This window comes from Molossus molossus, unplaced genomic scaffold, assembly GCF_014108415.1.
Source record: "Molossus molossus isolate mMolMol1 unplaced genomic scaffold, mMolMol1.p scaffold_m16_p_1, whole genome shotgun sequence".
NCBI lineage: Eukaryota > Metazoa > Chordata > Mammalia > Chiroptera > Molossidae > Molossus > Molossus molossus.
Genome location: NW_023425344.1, coordinates 136911124 through 136934409, shown reverse-complemented (window position 1 = coordinate 136934409; position 23286 = coordinate 136911124). Strand labels below are relative to the sequence as shown.

Here is a 23286-nt window from a genome sequence, read left to right as displayed (position 1 = left end):
CATTTTATTGTTAATCCTCACCCTAGGATATTTTTCCATTCCTTTTTAAATTTTTTTATTATTATTTTTTTTAATCCTCACCTGAGGACATTTTTCCATATTTTGTTCAGATAGAGTGGGAGGGGTGGAGAGAGAGAGAGAGAAACATCAACGTGAAAGGGACACATTGAGTGGCTGCCACCTGCACAACCCAACCTGGGCCAGGGACAAACTGCAACCAATTATAAATACATGACCTTAGCGGGAATAGAACCCCGGTCTCTCTGGACCACAGGCTGACGCTCTAACTGCTGAGCCAAACTGGCCAGGGCTCCATTCCTTTTTTTAGATAAAGTGAAAGGGAGGGAGGGGGGAGAGAGAGAGAGAGAGAGAAACATCAATGTGAGAGACACATCGATTTGTTGCCTCCTGCACGACCCCAACCAGGGCTGGGGATTGAACTTGCAACTCAGGCACATGCCCTTGACCAGGAATTGAACCCGTGACCCTTTGGTTCACAGGCGGATGCTCTAACCACTGAATCAAATTGGCCAGGGCATATGATTGAAAACATTTGAGTAATCTGCTATACTTTGCGTTAAAGACTATCAGATATATCAGATATGTAAAATACCTTGTAATTAGTGGTAAATTAACAATATTTGTAACCAATTAACAGGAAGTGATATTGGCTTGGTAAAGTGTTAAAATTTTAAAAATTAATATGCTGTATTTTATAAGAACACTTTTTTTTTTATCCTCATCCGAGGACATTTTTCCATTTTTTGTTCAGATAGAGTTGGAAGGAGAGGGAGGGAGGGAGGGAGGGAGAGAGAGAGAGAGAGAGAGAGAGAGACATCGATGTGAAAGGAACACATCAAGTGGCTGCCTCCCACACACCCAACTAGGGCCGGGGACAAACTGCAACCGAGGTACGTGCCCTTAGCGGGAACCGAACCTGGGACTCTCTGGACTGCAGGCCAATGCTCTAACTGCTGAGCCAAACCAGCCAGGGTTATAAGAACACTTCTTAAAGCTAAAATCTATATAAAAAATAAGAACACATTACATAAACAATGAATTCCTATGGAATACTAATATAAGAATAAACATTCAGGTAAGAACTATTTCAAACTTCTTTTTTCCCCTGATACTTGTACTTGAAATAATTCACAAATACAATACACCTCATTTGAGTAAGATAATTTTTAATGGTTATTTTAGTAAGTTCTATATGAAGAAGCTGACGTCTTTAATATCAACAGACAGAAAAAGTGTTCTAAAATGTATATTATCATATATCTTTGAAATATCCTTTCATAAATTAATCTTTTACCCAAGGTTATCAGAGAGAAGTAACAAAAATTACCATAGAAAAATTTTACATTATTAAACATACTTTTATAAATATAATATGTAAATGAAATATTTTTCTACAAGACAATTTCACTTGGTATTCCCTTAGCCACTCATTTCATAGACATTTCTGAACCCCATTATCTACCAGGATAAATGGGCTTCTTTTCAAGGAGATACCTCTCAATGCTCTGCAGTGTGGTAGGAGCTCTAATTGTGAAACATACAGGTAAATAAAGCAGGCACCCAGAGTGATAAGTATCACTATCCTAATTTCATAAAAATAAAAATCCTGGTTAAAGAAATGATGTGCCTAAAATTATATATAGTTGCTAATTCTCACAGTTGATTTAAACCCAAGTCTTATAACTCCAATAAGACACACTATATTCTACCCAATATCAAGCTTCTGTTCAATAAACATTTATTGACACTATGACTACCTACTTAGTACTGCAGTTGCTGATAGACTTCTGTAGATACATTCTAAATGATTAAGAGACAACTGAAAAAGTAATTGTTTCTATCCATTTACCATCCTGGGCAAATAAACTTTGCTTGGAAAGTTGTTTATATTAAACTTTTTCTACATACCTTGTGTCGTAAGCTTTTAACAGATTCCTTAATATATGGCAAATCTTTAGATGGGACATACTTTTCAAGCATTTTATCAAAGTTAGGATGACACATCATGAGGAAAAGCATCTTTCGACCATAATACCTATAGATATTTGAGAAATTATAAATAATCTTACATATCTTAACAAGCTCAATTTCTGTCCTTAGATATGAAGAGTCAAAAGATTTCAGTCTATTTTTCAGGCACGTCAGGGTTCATATCAAGGCTGTCCTTTGGCAGAACTGTGAGTTAGGAGAAGTCTTTGTCCTGGACTCCTTGCCCAGTGACCTTTTGCTATTCATCTGCTTGCTAGATGTTTTTGTTTTTTCTTTTTCTTTTTCTTTTTTAATCCTCACTTGAGGACATTTTTTTGGTTTTTTTGTTCAGATAGAGTGGGAGGGTGAGAGAGGAAGAGACAGAGAGAGAAACATCGACGTGAAAGGGACACATCGAGTGGCCGCCACCCACACGACCCAACCAGGGCCAGGAACAAACTGCAACCGAGGTACGTGCCCTTAGCGGGAACCGAACCCGGGTCTCTCCAGACCGCAGGCCGACGCTCTAACCGCTGAGCCAAACCGGCCAGGGCTGTTTTTTCTTAAATTTATTTATTTATTTTGTTGTTTATTTATTTATTTTTAAATTTTATTTTTGTTACAGATGTTTCTTCTTTTTTTACCCCATTGACACCCTCCTCCCTGCTTGCTAGACGTTTTGACCTGAGTCACCCTCTCTTGGTTCTGTGTTTCTGACCCTCTCTCTTTTTTCCTAGCTATAATTTACCTGGGTTCCAATGTGTCAAAAACCTATTCTCTGCTACCTAAAATATACCCAAAGTTAATTGATAAATCATGGTTGGTATATTAATGAATGGGTAATCCTCTCCAAACTAAAATTTTTATGGTAGATGGATTTTAAAATCATTCTTTTGGGTTATACCTTAAGCCAAGATATCATTCTAATGGTAGAAACTCAAATATCATGGAAGTGCATATTGGGGATATTTTTGGATAGAGAGATCATATAGTATCTCAAAACAATAGCATATTTTTTTTTAAGGAAGCTTGGCCCCAAAATAAATAACAGTTATATTTTAGCATATAACTTAGATATGTATATGGGACTAGAAGAACCAGAGAAGGCAATCCTTTTGCGGGGGAGTGGTACCAACAGTATCATATGTATCAACAGATTCTCAAATATAATAAAATTACAGAAAGGGTATTCCAGAGAATAAAAATTACCTTTTCTCTCCCACAACCTGAATAAGGTCTACACCCAGATAGGCGGTGCCTAATCAGTTATAGTTTCAAAGACAATTCTACCTTTTAACCCAGAATGTTGAAGACTAGAGGTCTACCAAAGGCCCTAATAATTTGGGAATGGCTAAAACAACCCAATAGCAGGCAACAGGAACACAAAATGTGAGAAATATCTGGAAATCTGTAACCATTTTGTACTTTTAAATCTTCAAATAAGAATCTAGGAAGTGACAAATGGATTGTAAGAATTACTATGCCATTAAGAAAAAGTTACGGCACAAAACAACCATTCTTTTTTTGTTCCTAACTAGTCTTTTATGATCCAACCCTCCTAAATTGTTTTGAACATTACTGTGGTATGCAGAACTTCTAAAACGATTCCCCCAGGATGTCCTGCTCTTTCAGAATTATGTTATGTTATATGGTAGAGATGGTTTTAAGATAGGGAGATTATCTGGATCTAATCACGAGCCCTTAAAAGCAGCGAGCTTTCGTGGTTCGCAGCAGAAGTCAGGCACTCTAAGCTTGAGGAGGATTCAGCATTTTGCTGGCTGACTTGAAGATGGAGCGGGGCTGCATGAGAAAGAATTCAGGTAGCCTTAAGGAGCTAAGTAAGAGAACCCTGACTGATAGCAAGGAAATGGGTAACTCATTCTTATAACCACAAGGAACTAAATTTGGCCAAAAACCTGAATGAGGTTCTAAGTAGATTCTTCTATAGAGCCTCAAGGTAAGGGTCCAATACTGTGATCACCTTGATTTCTACCTTGTTAGACCCTAAAGTGAGGCACTTGAGCCATGCCAGATTTCTAACCTAAAGAATGGTAAGCTAAAAAAAAAAATCTGTGTTGACTTAAATCACTACATTTGTGATAATTTGTTATACAGCAAGAGAAAATGAATATATTTACCTTCTATATTAGCTTTTGGTATAATGATGTCCACACGAGCAACTCCAGTTACCTAAAGTAATGGGCATCTTTGTCTTAAAATGTTAAGAATTTGATATCCTTTTTTACTTTGGTCTCTATGAACTCAGGAGTCTCTTTTTACCCTTTAAATCTAACTTCATATATAACTGCCATAAATTTTAGAATTTTGTGTGGGGCATTATCAATCACCCAGTCCAACCTTCCTAATTTTATAGACAAGGAAACAAAGGCAAACAGGTTGAGTAACTTGCTTAAGGGCAAACAGTGACTGGGTCTAGGAATTGAACCTAGGCTTCTGACTGCATCCAAAATTTCACCTATAGTACCATCCACATCTTAATTATTTTGTCATCTTTCCTTGACTGTTCTTAACCTTCATAAAATTGTTCTTCAAGTACAGACAGCAATAAAAAATTCATGGAAATTTCTAAGTACAGATATCTCATGTTTCAGGAGATACTATGCTATCCATTTTTTCACATGCAACTATTTCCATGATTTTACCTGACTGCTTGGAAAATATATCATTATTCCTAAATGCACTACCTTATATTTGCCCACAATAAAGTTCTTCTGCCACTTTTTTGCCCATTCATACAGTTTTGTGCTCTTTTCATGCAGTTCATCCCTGTGACATGGCATCTTACTACACAGAGGTATGTAGTATCATCTGTAAATTTGGAAAATTCATTGTGTACTCCCCCAAGATCATTTACAAATTGGTTATATAAAACCATTCCCCAGCACCAATCCCTGGGGACAACCTTGTCCACGTAGAAAAATGTTCATTCTTTTTAAACATTTGTTTCTTTATTTTAAGCCCTTAAACTAAAAGATTCAGCAAACATTATTAGTAGCTATTCACCTGGTTTCTTGTGAGCTGTCCTGAGCAAACTTAGCAGCAGCTGGTAATATACGGTCAGCCATATCTTTTGTTCCAGACAAAATACGTTCCACTTCCATAAGTTCCACTACATCTGAAAGGTGCTGGGCTGTACATCTCCTTACTGCAATGTGTAAATGGCTACAAGGAAACATGGTGAATTAAAACAAAGTTGATGCATGAACAATTTTCCAAAGATATACCTTTCAAGTTAAATGATTAAACTACTACTAACCTTCATCACCCTTGAAAGCTAGAATCACAAATTATTTATATTAGCTATCCTTCTCCAATAAGTTAAAAATAAATAAAAACTCAATCACTAGCATTGATTTAGTTCCAGATCTAGGAAAATAGATACTATTTTTAGGATAATAATATTCTTTGTATGTTTGGCACCTAATATAGTGTTTATTACATATAAATTATTTAATAAATGTTTTTCAACAGAAAGAATACTGAAATCTCCTAGTTTTTCTCTATACCCCAGATTACAAACAACTGCATTTTTAGTTTAAGGACATATCGAGACTACTGTAAACATTACCTTTGTCCTCCATTGATGAGAGAAACGACTGCACGTGCAGGAGTTACATTCCTGACCATAGCTCTCAAAGCTTTGTCAACATCTTCTCTTATAAATGTATTGGATTCTCCTGCCTTATGCAACAAAACTTTTACTGCAGTATCTAGTTCTTGATCCATGCTCTTTTTCAGGTAAGTGAAAAGGTCACTTAAACAGACCACAGCAGCACGAGAAACTCCAGAGCGTAAATTTTTCACCTAAAAAAAATGTCCAAAATGTACATTTTGCTGATATTCTGAAAGAAAATCAGTAATAATGACTTTGAAACCAAATTTACTACTAAAGTAACATGTTATAATATGTATTATCTGATGTCCTAAAAATCAACATTTCATAAAATATTTTTAATGTTGCAATGTAAAGTATGAGTTACTTTAAACTACATACAAGCCAACTCACATCATTTAGTATAGTTTTTAAAGGTAAAATAAATGTGACATATTTATTCTTTGTTATTCAAACAATCCTTAACTCAGCTGAAAATAAGTTTACCTCTTGAACTACTGCAAAATTTGTTTCATGCAACTTTGTGTTCAATATTTCAGAATGAAAAGCAGCTAAGCATCTAATAAAATTCAGTCCCTCAATTTTCTTCTCCCTATGGGAAAAAAAAACAAATGATTAATCACTTATTAAAATGGGGCTCAACTGGAACAGGATGTCTTCTGTGTCTGAAATACTGCCAATAGGACACCTGGCCTATTTTCCCTTATCATGTAGGAATTTCAAATTAAAGAAAGTATGTAAAGTTTTGTTTGATCTAATAGTTCTCTTTCATGATTCAAAACCATTACTGACAAACTAAGCTCATGCTTGGTAATGCCGGGCATGACTGGCAATTTTTTATTGGATGCCTGGCATTGTGAATTTTACCTTGAATATTATTGTACGCCTATAAATATTTTTGAACTTTGTTCTGGGATGTAGTTATTTGGAAAATCTGATCATCTCAGGCCTTGCTATTATGCTTTGTTAGGTGGGCCCAATCTAGTCTTTAGCTTAAGGTTTATTCACTCCACAGAAGAAGCAAACCTCTTCTGAATGTTCTACCCAAAGCCCTGTGAATTACGAAGTTTTCCACTCTGCTGGTAGGAACAGGATATATTCTTGGCCTTGCATATGCTCCAGGGATTGTTCCCTATAACTTCTTCGAGTGGCCCTTATTCTGGCTTCAGGTAATTAACTCACATGTATGTCCTGACCAGTTCTCAGCTAAACATCTGAGAAATTTCTCTCATGGTCTCTGGAGTTCTGTGTGGAGCTCTATCTTTTCTGGCATTCTGTCCTGCAAACTCTAGCTACCATGGCCTTCCTAAACTCACAGATCCATCCCCATCTCTGCTGATATCTAGATGGTTTCTCCCTCCTTGAACTGTGACCTGGAAACTCTCTGCAGGGAGTAAGCCAGGGCAACTATAGGGCTCACCTTGCTTATTTCCCATCTCTCAGGGATCACTAGATTTCATTGCCTGGTGAACAATACTTTGAAAACCATTGTTTCATGGATTTTGTATGATTTCTTTAGTTCTTTCAAATGTGAAGGCAAATCTAATGTCTGTTAATCCATCTTGGCAGAAAGTGGAAGTCCAAGAGTTCTATTATGGACATGTTAAACTTAAGATGTCTATTGGCATCCAAGTGGAAGTGTCAAGGAGGCATCTGGAATACAAGTTTAGAGCTCAAGAAAATACCAGGGGTCTAGATATATGTTTATGAGAAATCAGAGTATAGACGAATATTTAAGTTATGGAAATAAAGAAATCATTTAAGAAAGGGGTTGGCAAACTATGGTTCATAGACCAAATTTGGCTCCATCAATTTTTTTTTTTTTTTTTAAACTTGATGTCACATGGATTCTACTACAATTTATTTATTTATTTTTGATACGTGCCCCCGGCAGGAACCGAACCTGGGACTCTCTGGTCTGCAGGCTGAAGCTCCAACCGCTGAGCCAAACTGGCCAGGGCCATCAGATTTTTTTACGAGTAAAGTTTTTCAAGTAAAGAAACCCATTCATGTCCATTTGTTTTCATACTGTCTAAGCTACTTTTGCACTACAACAGTAAAGGTGAGCGGCTGTGACAAAAACACCTGGCCTGCAAAGCTTAAAATGCTTACTAGCTGGCTCTTTACAGAAAAAGAGTGCCAGCCTAGATCTGTGGAATGAATGTAGATGGAGAACACCAATTCTGGAGCACTGTTCATTTTGAAGTAAAACATAAGAGAAGTAATCAGAAAGTACTGAAGCAGAAAAAATCAAAATAATGATTTTTCCAAGGTAAAAAAAAAAAGTGTATCAAGAAGAAGGGAATTTCAACTATGTCAAATGTTACTGAAGGTTAAATAAGATAAGGACAAATAAATGACTAGTGTAGATTTAGGAAAATGGTCAGTTGCTCCTGCAGTTTTAGTGAAGTGGTGGTCATGGAGAGAGGGTTGAAAGCCAATTAAAGAAATGATGAAGAGTCCAGCTGGTGTGGCTCAGTAGTTGAGCACTGACCCATGCACCAAGAGGTCGCCGGTTCGATTCCCAGTCAGGGCATACACCCAGGCTGTGAGCCAAATCCCCAGTGAGGGGCATGCAGGAGGCAGCCAATCGATGTTCTCTCTCATTAATGTTTCTATCTCTCTCTCCCTCTCTTTTCCTCTTTCTAAAAATCAATAAAGAAAAAAAAATTACAAAAGAAAAAGTTGAGAAGAGAACATGAGGTGAAATATAAGAGACAATGAATTAACCTGTTTAGGGACTTTTGCTAAAAAAGGGTAGGAAAGGAATATGAAGATGTGCAATTTTGGCAGGTTTTAAAAAATAAGAGCTATTATAGCATATTCTATGAATATGATCTAGTAAAGAAGCAAAACCGATGATCAACTGTAGGATGGGGATGGAAAGAGATGCTGAAGGAACTGGGGGCTAACTGAGATAAGGACAGCCAGTGGATGCTCAGTTGAAGTGGGATGCCACTGTTGGTGTTTCCCTGGACTTGGGCTGGGCTGGCTAGGTGGCTGCTGTAGCTGTAGTAGGAACAGATCAATATTTCCAGGATTGCTGAAGGGTATATTTCAGAGAAACACTTGGAGAAATGGTAATATTTATATTCCAATGCCAAAATCTTTGTGCAATCCATAATAAAGCTGAACTATCGTTATGGTATATAAGTTATAATATAACTGGTAATACAGTACTATTAGAGCCAAAGTTCAGCTACATTATTCATTTAAAAAACTGAAACTATCCAAGAGCTAAAATAATCATTTCTAAGATTATTTTAATAGAAAATGTTTCAAGTTTTTTAATTAAAAATTTACTAAATCTTTTGGAACTTAGCTTAGTTTTAAACTAAGGATGATGAACTTGCCCTGGACAGTGTGGCTCAGTTGGTTGGGTGTTGTCCCATGCCCCTAGGGGTTCTGGTTCAATTCTGATAAGGGCACATGCAGGGGTTGCAGGCTCCATCCTCGGTAGTGGAAGTGTAGGAGGCAGCCAATGTTACATTCTCACATCTCTGTCTCTCTCTCTCTCTAAAAATCAATAAGAAAATCTCAAAAAAAAAAAAAAAGTGAATGGTGAACTTACCAATCCTCATCGGCTAAAAGCTTCAAGGCTTCTATCAGCACTACATCTGGTTTGGAAAATGGCCGTAGTTCTGATGAATCCATTATTTCTGGACTATGAGTGACAGAAGGGATCCTTTCCTTATACTGTGGAAAGGCTCCAGGAGACGCTTCACCTGAAACAAACCACATATTCAATAAAGCATCAGGAACTCTGATACAAAGGGATTCGAATGGTATTCTGATGATAGATTCTATGAATATTTCTACTAGGAATTAGTACTATTAATTTAGTCTCCCACAAAATTATAATATCCACATACAAAAGCTATTTAAAACTATATACAAAATTATTAAATTACATGTAATATAAATATATAAGTGGTTTTTCAGTTATGAGTTATATAACAAAGCCTAGCTTTATGTGTTGTAATAAAAACAATGCTTTTTCCAAAATCAACCATTTCCAGACGTAAAGCATTTTCTTAAGATGTTGGGGAAATAAATCGTCCCTGACTGCTGAGGATTATGTTCTGAGGGTACCACACAATGTAAGCTGTGCAGGGAGGTGTTAGAAATGTGTACTGGCTTTTATAAATGGGTAAAGATGTATTAGCTATTTGTCATGTTAATATTACCCTTGAAAAATAGTTTCAGGTACTAGAAAATGACTATCTTAAAAGCATTTATTGATCATGCTATTTGTAAGAAAATGTTATATGAAATATATGAGATACATAAATATAAAAAATTTCACTTGATTATTCATGCATTTACAATCCAAAGGCAACGAGGTATTATTAACAATATTAGTTAACTTTTATTAAATATTTTGTGCCAGATCTTATGTTATCTGCCTTTACAAACTTTACTGTATTTAATTTTCTAAAACGCTGAAGTAGATACTCTCATTATCTCTATTTTGTGGCTGAGAAAATAATAGCTATACAGAGGCTAAAAAATTTATTCAGGGTCGCAGTGATAATGAGCGGCAAAGGCAGGATTTAGATCTAGGTCCACTATCACATTTGATTTTAAACAAAGAGATCTAAGACAAAATTTCTGCTTTCAAGAAACTTACCACATACCTGACAAGAAGTATTCAAATAGATAAATATGATATTTTGGATTACTGTAGTAATAAATTAGTAATAGTTTGTGCTACAGTAAATCACATGAGGAAGATGATGTGACAAGAGAAAAATATAATAAATAGCCCTGCTCTGGCTGGTGTGGCTTAGTGGTTAGAGTGTTAGCCTGTACACAGTGTCACGGGTTTGATTCCTGGTCAAGGGCACTTACCTGGATTGGAGGTTCCATCCCCAGCCCTGGTCAGGGTGCGTGCAGAAGGCAACCAATCAATGTGTTTCTCTCATATCGATGTTTCTCTCTCTCTTTCCCTCCCACCCTCTTTCTCTTTCTCTCCCTTACTACCTCCTTCCCTCCCTCCTACTCTCTCTAAATCAATGGAAAAAATATCCTCAGGTGAAGATTAATAAAACAAAACAAACACAAAAAAATAAAAAAAATAAATAAATAGCCCTGGTGGGTGCAGCTCACTTGGTTGGGTGTCACCTGTGCACCAAAAGGTTGCCGATTTCATTGCTGATCAGGGCTCATGTCTAGGGGGTTGCAGGCTCGATCCCTGGTAGGGGTTGTGCAGGAGGCAGATGATCCATGTGCACTCTCACATTGATGTTTCTCTTTCTCTCTCCCTCTTCCTTCCTCTCTCTCTCTTAAAAAAGCAACAAAAAAAACACTTGCCAAGGATACCCATGATCTACATGTTGCTAAATCCAATAAATATCCCTCTATACACTTCTCCTTTAAAAAAAAAAAAAAAAAATATAAAAAAATATATATATATATATATATATATATATATATATAAAATATATCTGACTGGGTAGCTCAGTTAGCTAGAGTGTCATCCCAATACAACAAGGTTGTGGGTTTGATTTCCAGGCAGGGCACATACAAGAAGCAACCCATGAATATATAAATAAGTGGAATAATATCAATTGTTTCTTTCTCTCTCTCAAATCAATAAATTAAAACAAAAAGAATATAATAATTAGACCTCATTTTATTTTTCTTAAAAATTTTTTTCAATTACAGTTTACATTCACTTTATTTTACATAAAATAACTTTGGAAGGCTTCACAAATTTGCATATTATCAGGGGCCATGCTAATCTCTGTGTTACTCCAAATTTAGTATATGTGCTGCCGAAGCAAGCACCCTCATTTTATTTTTTTAGTGATTCAGATACCTTTATTAGATTTCATATGTAAGACTGATATATATAAATATCAATGAAACAAGGAGCTGGTTCTTTGAAAAGATAAACAAGATTGATGGACCCTTAACTAGACTCACCAAGAAACAAAGAGAAGAACCAAATAAACAAAACCAGATACAAAAGAGAAGTAACAACTGACACCACAAAAATACAAAGGGTCGTTAACAAATACTATGAACAATTATATGCCAACAAACTGGACAATCTAGACAAATGGACAAATTTCAAGAAACACACAGTTTCCCAAAACTGAACCAGGAAGAGATAGAAAACTTGAATAGACCAGTAACAACTAAGGAAATTGAAGATGTAATCAAGATTCTCCCAGCAAACTAAAGCCCGGGCCCAGACGGCTTCTCAGGGGAGTTTTACCAAACATTCAAAGAACTAACAACCATTTTCATCAAACTATTCCAAAAAATTCAACAAGAAGGAAGAGTTCTAAACTCATTTTATGAGGCCAGCATAATTCTAATTGCAAAACCAGATAAAGACACTACAAAGAAAGAAACCTACAGGCCAATATCCCTGATGAACATAGATGCCAAAATCCTTAACAAAATACTAGCAAATCGGATCCAGCAATACATTGAAAAAATTACTCACCATGACCAAGATGGATTCATTCCAGGCATGCAAGGATGGTACAATATTCGCAAATCAATAAATATGATACACCATATAAACAAAATGAAAGATAAAAATCATATGATCACATCAATAGACGCTGAAAAAGCATTCGACAAAATCCAGCATTCATTTCTGATAAAAATGCTCAGCAATGTGGGAACAGAGGGATCATATCTTTTTTTTTTTATCCTCACCTGAGAACATTTTTTGCATTCTCTTTAGATAAAGCAGGAGCGAGAGAGGGAGGCGAGAGACAGAGAGAAATATTGACGTGAGAGAGACACATCAACTGGCTGTCACCCACATGACCCCAACCGGGGCCAGGGACAAACTGCAAACAGAGGTACATGCCCTTAGTGGGAACCGAACCTGGGATTCTCTGATCCACTGGATCATACTCTAACTGCTGAGCCAAACCAGCCAGGGCGATGGATCATATCTTGACATAATAAAGGCCATATATGAAAAACCTACAGCCAACATCATATTCAATGGGCAAAAACTAAAAGCATTCCCCTTAAGAACAGGAACAAGAAAGAGATGCCCACTTTCGCCACTCTTATTTAACATAGTACTGGAAGTCTTAGCCACAGCAATCAGATTTGAAGAAAAAATAAAAGGGATCCAAATTAGAAAGGAGGAAGTGAACCTGTCATTATTTACAGATGACATGATATTGGTCATAGAAAACCCTAAAGACTCCATCAAAAAATCTACTAGATTTAGTAAACAAATTTGGTAAGGTAGTAGGATACAAAATTAACATCAAGAAATCCACAGCATTCTTATACACCAATGATGAACTCACAGAAAGAGAAAAAAACAATCCCATTTACCACTGCAGCAAAAAAATTAAGATACCTAGGAATAAACTAACTAAAGAAATAAAGGACCTGTTCTCAGAAAACTAAAGGTCACTGAAAAAAGAAATAGAGGAGGATATAAAAAAGTAGAAGCATATACCTTGGTCATAGATGAGAAGAATTAGCATAATTAAAATATCCATACTACCCAAAGCAATCTATAGATTCAATGTAATCCCCATTAAAATACCAACGTATTTCACAGAACTAGAACAAAGACTTCAAAAGTTTACACGGAACCAAAAAAGACCCCGAATAGCCACAGCAATCTTGAAAAAGAACAAAGTAGGAGGGATCAGAACACCGAATATCTGGTTATACTACAAAGCCATTGTAATCAAAACAGCCTAGTACTGGCACAAGAACAGGCATATAGACCAATTGAACAGAACAGAAAACCCAGAAATTGACCCAAGACATTATGCTCAAATAATATTTGACAAAGGTGGCAAGAGTATACAGTGGAACGACCCTTTCACAGGGGTCGCCTAAGACCATTGGAAAACATATTTCCGATGGTGTTAGGAACTGAAGACACCACTCCTCTATCAGTTATCAGGCGGGTCCGCCCACATGCAGATATGCCCACATACAACATGAGAAACTATATTAAAGGGTCACGGCATTAGGAAAGTTGAGAACCACTGAAATGACTCCTACTAGTTTAGTGCTCTCTCCATCGCTAGTGACCCGAACCAGATGTGGTCTCTTAAGCTTAACAGGCATTTGTGGCATCACTCTTTACATTTAAACAAGTGATTTACCTGAATCTGAAAACACTGAAGATGGTGACCTTCTTAAACTGGCCCCTCCTTTCAGCGGAGGGTTGTAGGTAATGTTTTCTAATGAGGAACTCTCATGTTTTGATATTCCCACCTCATCTCCAAAAATATTTAAATCTAGAAAAGAGAAAAACAATCAAGTTTCTCTTTATGAGAAATAGTTAATATTTATTATAATAGTTAAGCTACTAGGTCTTGCAAAATTCATCAATATAGTTCAACATATTCCACTATTAGCCATATATCACCCTCAGTTAAACCACACACAATATACTAGCTTTAGAATATTACTAGTTAAAAAAAGCTAGATTCCACTTACTTTCAGATGCCATTTTCTCAGTTCCTGTATGTTTAGTTTGTTCCCAAGGATTCTGTTCCTTCTTTTCACTGTCTTTAATATCAAGAAGTTCTTTTTCCTCTTTTCTCTTTTGTTTCATCTTGTCAAAAGTAGATTTTGAAACAGAAATTTTGATCTGCATGAAAAAGTTGAAATATCTGAAAATATTCAGGGAGTTTGACATTTAAAATAACTATCTTCACCCTGGCCGGTTTGGCTCAGCAGTTAGAGCATCGGCCTGTGGGCCGGAGAGACCCGGGTTCGGTTCCCGCTAAGGGCATGTACCTCGGTTGCAGTTTGTCTCCGGCCCTGGTTGGGTCATGTGGGTGGCAGCCACTCGATGTGTCCCTTTCACGTTGATGCTTCTCTCTCTCTCTTCCTCGCTCTATCTGAACAAAGAATGGAAAAATGTCCTCCGGTGAGGATAAAAAAAATAAAAATAAAAAAAATAAAATAAAATAACTATCTTTGCCCTGGCCAGTTTGGCTCAGCGGTTAGAGCGTTGGCCTGCGGTCCACAGAGAGCCGGGTTCAGTTCCTGCTAAGGGCATGTACCTCAGTTGCAGTTTGTCCCCGGCCCTGGTTGGGTCATGTGGGTGGCAGCCACTCGATGTGTCCCTTTCACATTGATGTTTCTCTCTTTCTCTTCCTTCTTCTCTCCCTCCCGCTCTGTCTGAGCAAAAAATGAAAAAATGTCCTCGGGTAAGGATAAAAAAAATAAAATAAAATAAAATAAAATATCTTCACCTCGGACAACAGTATATAGGCATTAAATGAATATATACAATATAAAATATACATATCTTAGTTCTTATTCCAGAAATTCTAAAATTGAATAGAATTATATAGTGGTAATATTCAACTAAACTTGTGCCTAAAAATATTAATCTGTTACCCTTGGATTATTTCCTAGAAAATTGTTATATACATACACATGTATATATGTATACTAAGTACATGTATAGTATAAAATAGACTAGATATTTTACAACAGAACATGAACATATTTGGTGAAAAATAAGAGTAATTTATTATTTAAATAATTAAGCATCAGAATTTTCAATTATACTACAATTTAAAAATTTTTAATTGGAACACTTATACCAACCAAAATCTGATGTATAAAAAACAGTAATGCCCTGGCCGGCTTGACTCAGCAGTTAGAGCATCGGTCTGAGGACTGAGGGGTTGCAGGTTCAATTCCCAGTCAAGGGCAAGTACCTAGGTTGAAGTTCAATCACTGTCCCCGGTTGGGGTCGTGCTGGAGGCAACAGATCAATGTATTTCTCTCACATTGATGTTTCCGTTTCTCTTTCTCTCTGCCTCTACCTTCCTCCCTCCCTTCCACTCCACTCTCTCTAAAAACAAAACAAAACAGTAATGTATTAGAGGCTTAAAGTTACCGAAATAATTAAGCAAATAACCTTACATCTTTTTCATCCTCAGCATTAAGATATGATGGAATACTTTGTTGGACTGCTCTTCCGTAAATCCCTGGTGGTGGTTCAATGCTTTGTTTAACTAAAAATTTACACCCATTTTCTACAGAAGATATCACTGATTGGCTGTAGGTTGCTGGTGCTGAATTTGGACTTCCAAATACACCTGAAATCAACCAACAATCAAATTTCAATTAAGTATTTATGTGCTGTCACTCTGAATAAACAAAGTTTAAGTCTCTGGAATTCAAGAAATAAACAATACAGTTAATAAAACACATGTTAAAAACTAAAATATAAAAGCAAATACCCTAACAGAATGATAATATAAGAGTGTTACAGGATATAACATGAAATGAGATCCTGTAAGTGCTGAGTTCGCAGGAAGGAAAGGTTGGATGTTTAAGATGGTTTCAAGAAGCAAGGATTTGAGCTGGGATTGGAAGACACAATGGATTTGGAGACCAGGAGGGAAGGCTATCCTATGAGAACTGAGCAAGTATAAAGTATATAAGTAGAGTGAATACATTAGTTTGGTTTGGCATAAGTCAAGTAGAAAAATAACAGGAAATAGTTTGCAAGAGTAGGTTGGAGCCAATCTGAGAAGGGCCTTAACATAACTTAATGAGAGTATCAAGTAAAGTAGTTAGGAAAGCTTTTCAAACATTTCGTTCTTTTTATCAAAAATAAGATGTATACCCTCAATGCCTCTCATCACGTTCTAGGTCTTTAATTAAGAAAAAGACCAGCTGGGATGTGTTAATTAACTCGATAGGGGAATCCTTTCTCAATGTATGGATGTCAAATCATGTTTTATACTTTAAACATTTACAATTTTATTTGTCAATTAAACATCAATAAAGCTGGGAAAAAAACCCATCTCGTTTTTAAAGCATATTTGCAAATATGTACTACAAAGGTCCCCTAACCCCTCTAAACTATTTAACAGGTGTTAATTCTGATTTGGCTAGACATTATATAAGTCGTAATAAAATTATATTAATGTATACAGATTACTAAGCTCATGAATAAGGACTACCATTTACATTTAAATTATGATAAAACTGTCTTAGCTATCCTAAAAGTGTCTTAGAGGTATCCAAACTGTAGTTGTCATATACATAAAACATTTCTCTGAAAATCACTGACATGAATTTTTTTCAATAGTTTTGCTAGAGGACAAAAATGTGAAATATTCACTTCTAATTATTTCAATTTAATAACTTTTCAAAGAGTAAGTTCTACTCAACACCTAAATCAAACTCCTCTCTATTCTTTATTGATATACTTTGCTTATGAGTGAAGAACATGAAATATAGTTAAAAAGCTAAATAACTTTGAAATACCTTTTCCAACAACTACTACTGAGTCTTCTGATAAGGTATTTGTGGATGAGAAGTCAAAACTGGAAATTTGCTGTAAATTTGATGATGACCCTGTAAATCCTGAAGAAAAAAACCCCACATTTAAAAATACTTATTATATAGTGTTTTGGGATATCATATGGTCTTTTAAAACTGAAAATTTATTTCATACAAAGAATTTAGAATTTATTTATTCACACATGTTCATTAATTCAATAAATATTTATCATTGGAATAACTAGTACAGACTAGGCACCAGAGAGAAAAGAAACCTTGCTTCCCTTAAGAAGTTTACACAGAACCACATCAAAGTTACAACTAAACTACAGAACAACCATCATTCAGAACCGCCTGAAATCAAGCTGAATGGAAGTCCTACAACTACGGAATTAAAGCAGCAGCCACATCCAGACTGGTAGGAGGGGCGGAGGCGGAAGGGCTGGTCCCACACCCACATGTGGCGGATAAAAATCAGGAAGATACCTTGGCTGGGAAGGTCCTCTCTGAGAACTGAGGGGTCCCTGTCCCACACCAGGTGCCCTGCTCAGGGCTCCAGTGCCAGGAAGAGAAGCCCCCATAACTTCTGCCTGAAAAAACCAGTGGGAACAGAGGCTCAGGGAGGCTGAAGCGGCTGGAGCCCCAGGCAGCTCCTTAAAGGGCCTGTGCACGGACTCATCAGACTCACTCCCTCTAAGCTTGGAGGGGAGGCAGCTCGAGGGGCACCAGAGACATACAGGGAAGAACTGAGCTGTTTGGCATTGGAGCGAGGGCTGGAGAGGGGGCTTTTTCTGGTACAAACGTGCTGTCGGAGGCCTTTGTTCCTTTGGTGAGCCTTTCCCTGGGGCGGCAGACAGTCGCCATATTTGGGACTCCAGCAACCTGCCTCACACTGGTAGCCCCGCCCTGGTGATTCCCTGAGGCCCCGCCCCACCCAACTTTCAGGCCCACTCAAGCTGTTGCCAGTTGCTTAACCATAGGATTGGCCTGTCTTGGATCCTGCTTCAGGTTTTTCTAAATTCTTTCAAATGAGCAGCATCTGGTCTCAGCTAGCCCCATACCACTCGTTAAGTAATACACAGAAACAAACACAGGGAGGCAGCCAAAATGAGGAGACAAAGAAACAGGTCCCAAATGAAAGAACAGAACAAAACCCTAGGAAAAGAACTATGCGAAATGGAGATAAGCAACCTAACAGATGCTGAGTTGAAAAAACTGCTTATAAGGATGCTCAATGAACTTAGTGAGGGCCTGAAGAGCATAAAAAAGGACCAGTCAGAAATGATGGATGCACAGTCAGAAATGAAGGAGGCATTAACTGAAATAAAGAATAATCTACACAGATTCAATAGTAGAGTACGTAAATCCAAGAAGCAAACCATTGATCTGGAATATAAAGCCCAATCAGAACAGCAAAAAGAAAAAAGAATAAAAAAAAATGAGGATAGTGTAAGGAGCCTCTGGGACAACTTCAAGAGTGCCAACATTCGCATCTTGGGGGTGCCAGAAGGAGAAGAGAGAGAATAAGAAATTGAAATCCTATTTGACACAATAATGGCAGAAAACTTTCCTAACTTGGTGAAGGAAACAGACATACAAGTTCAGGAAGCACAGAGAGTCCCAAACAAGATGAACCCCAAGAGGCACACACCAAGACACATCATCATCCAAATGCAAAAGGTTCAAGACAAAGAGAGGATCTTAAAAGCAGCAAGAGAAAAGCAGTTACTTACCTACAAGGAAGTTCCCATAAGGCTGTCAGCTGATTTCTCAAAAGAAACTTTGCAGGCCAGAAAGGAGTGGCAAGAAATATTCAGAGTGATGAAAAGCAAGAACCTACAACCAAGATTACTCTATCCTACAAAGCTGTCATTTAGAATCGATGGCCATATAAAGACTTTCCCAGACAAGAAAAAGTTAAAGGAGTTCATCACCACCAAACCGTTATTATATGAAATAATGAAGGGTCTTTTTGAAGAAAAAGATAAAATATATGAACAAACAAAATGGCAATGAATACATATCTATCGATAATGGAATCTACAAACAAAATGAACAGGCAGAACAGAAACATTCTCATCGATACAGAGAACATTTTGTTGGTTGCCAGTTGGGAGGGGGTTTGGGGGAATGGGTGAAAAAGGTGAAGGGATTAAGAAGTAGAAATTCATTGCTTGACTGACAAACCTCCAAGGGAAAGGGGTTGAGGGGGTGGGAAGAAATAAACCAAAGAACTTACATGCATAACCAATGGACATAGACAACAGTGTGGGAAAAGATGGGATGGGGGCATGAGTGAGGAGGAGGGGGTCAATGGGGGAAAAATGAGGAACATCTGTAATATATTCAACAATAAAGATTTTTAAAAAAAAGAAGTTTACACATGCCAGGGTTAGTGGGAAAGACATGCAAGAAAATAATCACAGCATGATAATCAAGGAACAAAAGGGTGACAACCATGAAGGAAAGCCTCTAACTCCTGGAAACAGATCATGTGACTCTCACAGCAATTTGTACTTTCTTAGGTTGACGTTTGTAATTACTTATTTAATTATTCTCTCTCCTACTAAACTATGAGCTCTATGGAGATAGAACCTATTAAACGTCTAGAGTTGATCATTATATTTCAGAGCCCATTAGTACGGTGCTTGGCACACAGCAGGTGTTCAATTAATCTGTGTTAGATGAATGTTACAAGGCAGAAAAAAATGAAATGCAAAATACATTAATTTAGAGTGTGTGAAAGAAAATCAGCCCGGGCCAGTTTGGCTCAGTGGTTGAACATCAGCCTGCGGACCAGAGAGTACCGGGTTCGGTTCCTGCTAGGGGCACATACCACAAAAAAAGAGAAAATCACTTAACTATGTTAAATTTAAAAACTGTTTGTTTGTTTTTTAATTAAGTAGATACATGGTCAAGATGGTGGCATAGATAAATGTGGTTCTCAAATCTTCCCACAACCAAATCAAAATTACAACTAAACAACAGAACAATCATCATTCAGAATCACCTAAAATCTACCTGAACCGAAGTTCTATAACTAGGGAATTAAAAAGGAAGCCATAGGGAGACTGACAGGAAGGGTGGAGACATGGAAGCGCTGGCCCCATACCAAAGTGTCAGAGATAAAAACAGGAGGGATATCTTGGTGGCAGAGGTCCCGTCTGAGGAGAGAGGAGCCCGACACCAGACTCTCCAGCCCAGGGTTCCAGAGCCAGGAAGAGAAGTCCCTATAACTTCTGGCTGTGAAAATCAGCAAGGGTTTTGGTTAAGTGAGACAGAGGACTTCTGGAGTCCCAGATGGTCCTCTTAAAGGACCCATAGTGAACTTGCTCTGAGCTCTAGCACTGGGGTAGCAGCTCGAAAGGCACCAGGGACATACAGGAAGGAAGTAAATTGTCTGGAATTAGGGTGAAAGCTAGAGGGGCAACTTTTTGCCTGACAGAAGTGCTGGCAAAAGCCATTGTCCCTTTTCTGAGCCCTCTCCTCCACAGAGCCAGCACACAGGTGGCAAACTGAGTTTTCATCAACCTGGCTAACAATGTTTGCCTTTCTACCCAGGTGATTCTCTAAGACCCCATCCCACCCAACTTACAGTACAGGCCCACCCAAGTCCCAGAAAAGTGATTTTTCAATACAAACAGCTTGTCTTGGCTCATGCTTCAGACTTTCCTAAAATCTCTCAAACAAGCAACAATCTGGCTTCAGCATTCCCTACACCTCTTGCTAAGTAGACCCAGGCTGAGTACCAGTGGCAGCTAGCCTTGGTTTGAAGCTTGGCCTCTCTTGGACACCTCCAAGCCCAGCACCACTAACAGCCATCTGCAGATTGCTTTGTAGCTCACGGATGGTGGCCACAGGCAGGGCACAGGTGGCAGCTAACCTTGGCCTTCACTACCTGGGAGGCCTCAGAGCAAAAGCACTTCAGGCTATGTTGAAGCACCATCCAACCACCTCCACAAGCAAAACAATCAAGGGGTAGACTTGGTAGGTGCCAGAGTCTCGCTGAATTAAGTCCTGCTCTGTGGGGTACACCCATGCATAGCTGATCCTCCACAGTGGTTGTAGCGGTCTTGACAGTCAACTGACCTGGAAGTAAACCCCTCCCATTGAGGTGCCAACAGCAATCAAGGCTCAACTACAACAAGAGGATGTACACACCCCACACTGGGGGTACACCTACAGTGCCCAGCTCAGTGATGGGGGAGGTTGTGACACTGGAACCTAGAGGATACTTACTATATAAAGCTACCCTACCATGCCCAGGAGACACAGCGGCTCTACCTAATACATAGAAACAAACACAAAAAGGCAGCCAATATGAGGAGACAAAGAAACATGTCTTAAATGAAAGAACAGAACAAAACTCCAGAAAAATGGAGACAAGCAATCTACCAGATGCAGACTTCAAAGCACTGGTTATAAGGATAATCAATGAACTTAGAGTAAGAGTAGATGAACTTAGTGAGAATTTCAACAAAGAGGTAGGAAACATGAAAATAGAGATAGAAAACAAAAGTTAACTAATCAGAAATGAAGACTACATTAACTAAAATGAAGAATACATTATAAGGAATCAACAGTGGTGTAGATGAAGCAGATCAAAGCAGGGATTTAGAAGGTAAAGAAGCAAAAAACACCCATTTAGAACAGCAAAAAAGAAAAAAGAATTAGCCCTGGCCAGTTTGGCTCAGCAATTAGAGCGTTGGCCCATGGACCAAAGAGTCGTGGGTTTAATTCTGGTCAAGGGCACGTACCTTAGATGCGCTTTGGGTCTCTCTCCCTCCCTCCCTCTCACTCTACCTGAAGACAAATGAAAACTATATCTTCGGGTGAAAATTAACAACCACAACAACAAAAAATGAATAATAAAATGGCAATAAATACATATCTATATATAATTACATGAAATGAAAATGGATTAAATCCTCTAATCAAAAGACGTATATATGGAGGCTAAATGGATAACAAAACACGATTCTTTTACATATGCTGTTTATAAGAGACTCACTTCAGATAGAAAGACACACAGAGACTGAAAATAAAAGGATGGAAAAAGTTATTTCATGAAAATGGAAACAAACAAAAGCTGGGGTAGTAATAACAGACAAAATAGACTTTAAAACAAAGACTATACAACAAGAGACAAAGAAGGACCCACTAATTCTACTTCTAAGTATATATCCAAAGAAATCCAAAACACTAAAATGAAAAGACATGTACACCCATATATGCATTGTAGTATTAATTACAATGGCCTAGATATGGAAGCAACCTAAGTGTCCATCAATAGATGAATGGATAAAGAAGTGGTGCACATATACAATGGAATATAACTTAATCATAAAAAAGAATGAAATCTTGCCATCTGCAACAACATATATGAAAGTAGAAAATATTGTGCTGAGTGGAATAAGTCCGACAGAGGAATACAATGCCATATGATTTCCCTTATATATGGAATCTATAAAACAAAATAAATGAACAAGCAGAACAGAAACAGACTCATAGAAACAGAACATTTTGACATTTGCCAGATGAGAGGGAGGGAGGTTGGGGAGATGGGTGAAAAAGGTAAAGGGATTCCCAAGTACAAATTGTAGTTACAAAATACTCATGGAGACGTAAAGTATAGCATAGGGAATATAGTAAATAATACTGTAATAACATGTTTGATATCAGATGAGTACTAGGTTTATCAGGGTGATCACTTTAAGTTATATAATGTCTAATCACTGGGCTGCACACCTGAAACTAATATAATGTTGTATGTCAACTCTAAGTAAACAATAAAAAATTATTTAAATAAAAAATAAAAGAGTAGAACATGTACAGTATTCTATTCTTATTGAAAATCTATGTGTACTCATATATTTTTCAATGAACATAAGTGGCAAAAAAACTAATTATACATACATAAAACAGATAAAAATAATTAGTTAATAAATAAAATGTGAAAGAAAAAAAATTAAGCACATAGATTATTTTGCTAACTTGCTTAAGCTAATAACTTGTTTTGGCTACATGTGAAAATGGCAGAGATTAAAGAAAGAAACCCATGTAGATGGTCATTTTTCCTATTTTCCTTTAAGTATAGCTTGGAATGATCAAAATTAATCTGCACTGTTACAGCACATGCCAACTAACAGAAACATCAGTTAGCCCCCCAAAATGTTCAGTAACAAACAAACAGAAGCAAACTTCAGTAAATGAAACAACTTACTCAACAGTAGTCTACAAACATAAAAACTGAATATAAAATATCAAGTTAGCAAAGTAATCTATGCTTTTTATCAATACACTATTAGTTTTGGTCAGCTCATCACCACTCCATTAATTAATTACTTAATTTATTTTAATCCTCATCTGAGGAAGTATTTTTTATTGACTAATGGAGAGAG

At 37.3% G+C, this 23286-nt stretch overlaps 1 protein-coding gene and 1 pseudogene across 8 annotated transcripts in view; both read right to left on the bottom strand.

The window, feature by feature from the left end:
* Positions 1–23286, bottom strand: part of TOGARAM1 (TOG array regulator of axonemal microtubules 1) — a 98579-nt gene that overhangs the window by 19352 nt on the left and 55941 nt on the right. For 6 of the 8 annotated variants that reach the window (XM_036253239.1, XM_036253235.1, XM_036253236.1 and 3 more), the window contains 9 exons: positions 16871–16969; positions 15515–15690; positions 14069–14222; positions 13732–13866; positions 9195–9348; positions 6110–6215; positions 5579–5814; positions 5014–5172; positions 1930–2056 (listed from right to left, as the gene is read on the bottom strand). In XM_036253239.1, the coding sequence (XP_036109132.1) occupies positions 1930–2056; positions 5014–5172; positions 5579–5814; positions 6110–6215; positions 9195–9348; positions 13732–13866; positions 14069–14222; positions 15515–15690; positions 16871–16969 (1346 nt within the window). Of the gene's footprint in view, positions 1–1929; positions 2057–4119; positions 4180–5013; positions 5173–5578; positions 5815–6109; positions 6216–9194; positions 9349–13731; positions 13867–14068; positions 14223–15514; positions 15691–16870; positions 16970–23286 lie in introns of those variants that run through there. The other 2 variants (XM_036253243.1, XM_036253238.1) reach the window with 2 other exon arrangements.
* On the bottom strand, positions 11317–11413 carry LOC118621871 (annotated as a pseudogene).